Source organism: Cariama cristata, unplaced genomic scaffold, assembly GCF_000690535.1.
Source record: "Cariama cristata isolate BGI_N322 unplaced genomic scaffold, ASM69053v1 Scaffold31410, whole genome shotgun sequence".
In the NCBI taxonomy this organism is placed as follows: Eukaryota; Metazoa; Chordata; class Aves; order Cariamiformes; family Cariamidae; genus Cariama; species Cariama cristata.
In genome coordinates, this window is record NW_009593453.1 from 1 (window position 1) to 1,270 (window position 1,270).

The 1,270-nt window shown below is 63.4% G+C and overlaps 1 protein-coding gene across 1 annotated transcript; it reads left to right on the plus strand.

Annotated features, from left to right (window-relative positions):
- Positions 1-47: 47 nt before the first annotated feature.
- RFC5 (replication factor C (activator 1) 5, 36.5kDa) lies at positions 48-1,215 on the plus strand (the record flags this gene model as incomplete). The annotated part of the gene is made up of 5 exons (XM_009710558.1): positions 48-125; positions 256-415; positions 583-664; positions 800-929; positions 1,138-1,215. Coding segments are annotated over exons 1-5 (484 nt in total), but the record flags the coding sequence as incomplete, so codon positions are not given.
- Between the last annotated feature and the right edge of the window lie 55 nt (positions 1,216-1,270).

A 1,270-nucleotide genomic window follows, 5' to 3' on the forward strand; every position in this document is an offset into this window, starting at 1 on the left:
CCAAGCCAGCAGCCGGGACCAAAGCCACCCCCTTTTTTCTCCCTTCTTAAGGAAAGGCTTCAAGCTCGTCATCCTGGACGAAGCCGACGCCATGACCCAGGATGCTCAGAACGCCCTGAGGCGAGGTGAGGGGCGCTGGGGACCCCCCCACACACACCCCGTGGGGACCCCTTCAGCCTTTCCCAGCCCGGCGCGGACCGGGAGCCTGTACGAGGCGGCCGACGAGGACCAACCTCTCCTCCCTCCTCTTTGCAGTGATCGAGAAGTTCACAGAAAACACCCGCTTCTGCCTCATCTGCAACTACCTCTCCAAGATCATCCCCGCCCTGCAGTCCCGCTGCACGCGCTTCCGCTTCGGCCCCCTCACCCCGGAGCTGATGGTGCCCCGGCTGCGGCACGTCATACAGGAGGAGGGGTGAGCCGGGGGCGGCACGGGACGCGGGGGGCTCCGTAGCGTCCTCCGCACCCCCTTTTTCCCCATTCCCCTACACGGGGAGGAGCAGCGGGCTTGGTTTCCCACGGTTGTATCATCTGCCTCCGCCAGCGCTGGGTCCCTCTGCAGCCCCGGGTCTTGTTTTCCAGGGTGGATGTGAGTGAGGATGGGATGAAGGCTCTGGTGACCCTCTCGAGCGGCGACATGCGCAGAGCCCTCAATATCTTGCAGGTACGGACCAGGGCCACAGCCGCTCTCTCCTCGGGTAAGCCGGCAGCGGTCGGCCCCACGCGGGCAGCTACCCTGGAGGGATTAGTTGAGGAAGGGCCAAGCTTTTCATCCTTCCTCCATCCTCCTCTTCCTCAGAGCACGACCATGGCCTTCGGGAAGGTGACGGAAGAGAACGTCTACACCTGCACAGGACACCCGCTCAAGTCTGACATTGCCAACATCCTCGACTGGATGCTGAACCAGGACTTCTCCACTGCCTACCGCAGTATCCTTTTCCCTCCGCTGGCCCGGGGGTTCAACCCCGGCTGCTATAAATCCTCCTCTTTGCCGGGGCTTCCCATCCTGTGACCTCCCGCTCCGGCTGGGGTGGGTACTGCTCGCTGGGGAGGGTCCTCGGGGTTGTCGCGGGGATGAGGAGAGGGATTTCACAGGGAAAGGCCTGGAAGAAAGCCCTTCACTCCCCCTCATCTCAGAAATCACGGAGCTGAAGACGCTGAAGGGCTTGGCCCTGCAGGACATCCTCACCGAGATCCACCTCTTTGTGCACAGAGGTAGGGGCTGGCGGGGCCCTGGGAGGGCCAACTGTGTGTGTCCCCCCCCAGCACT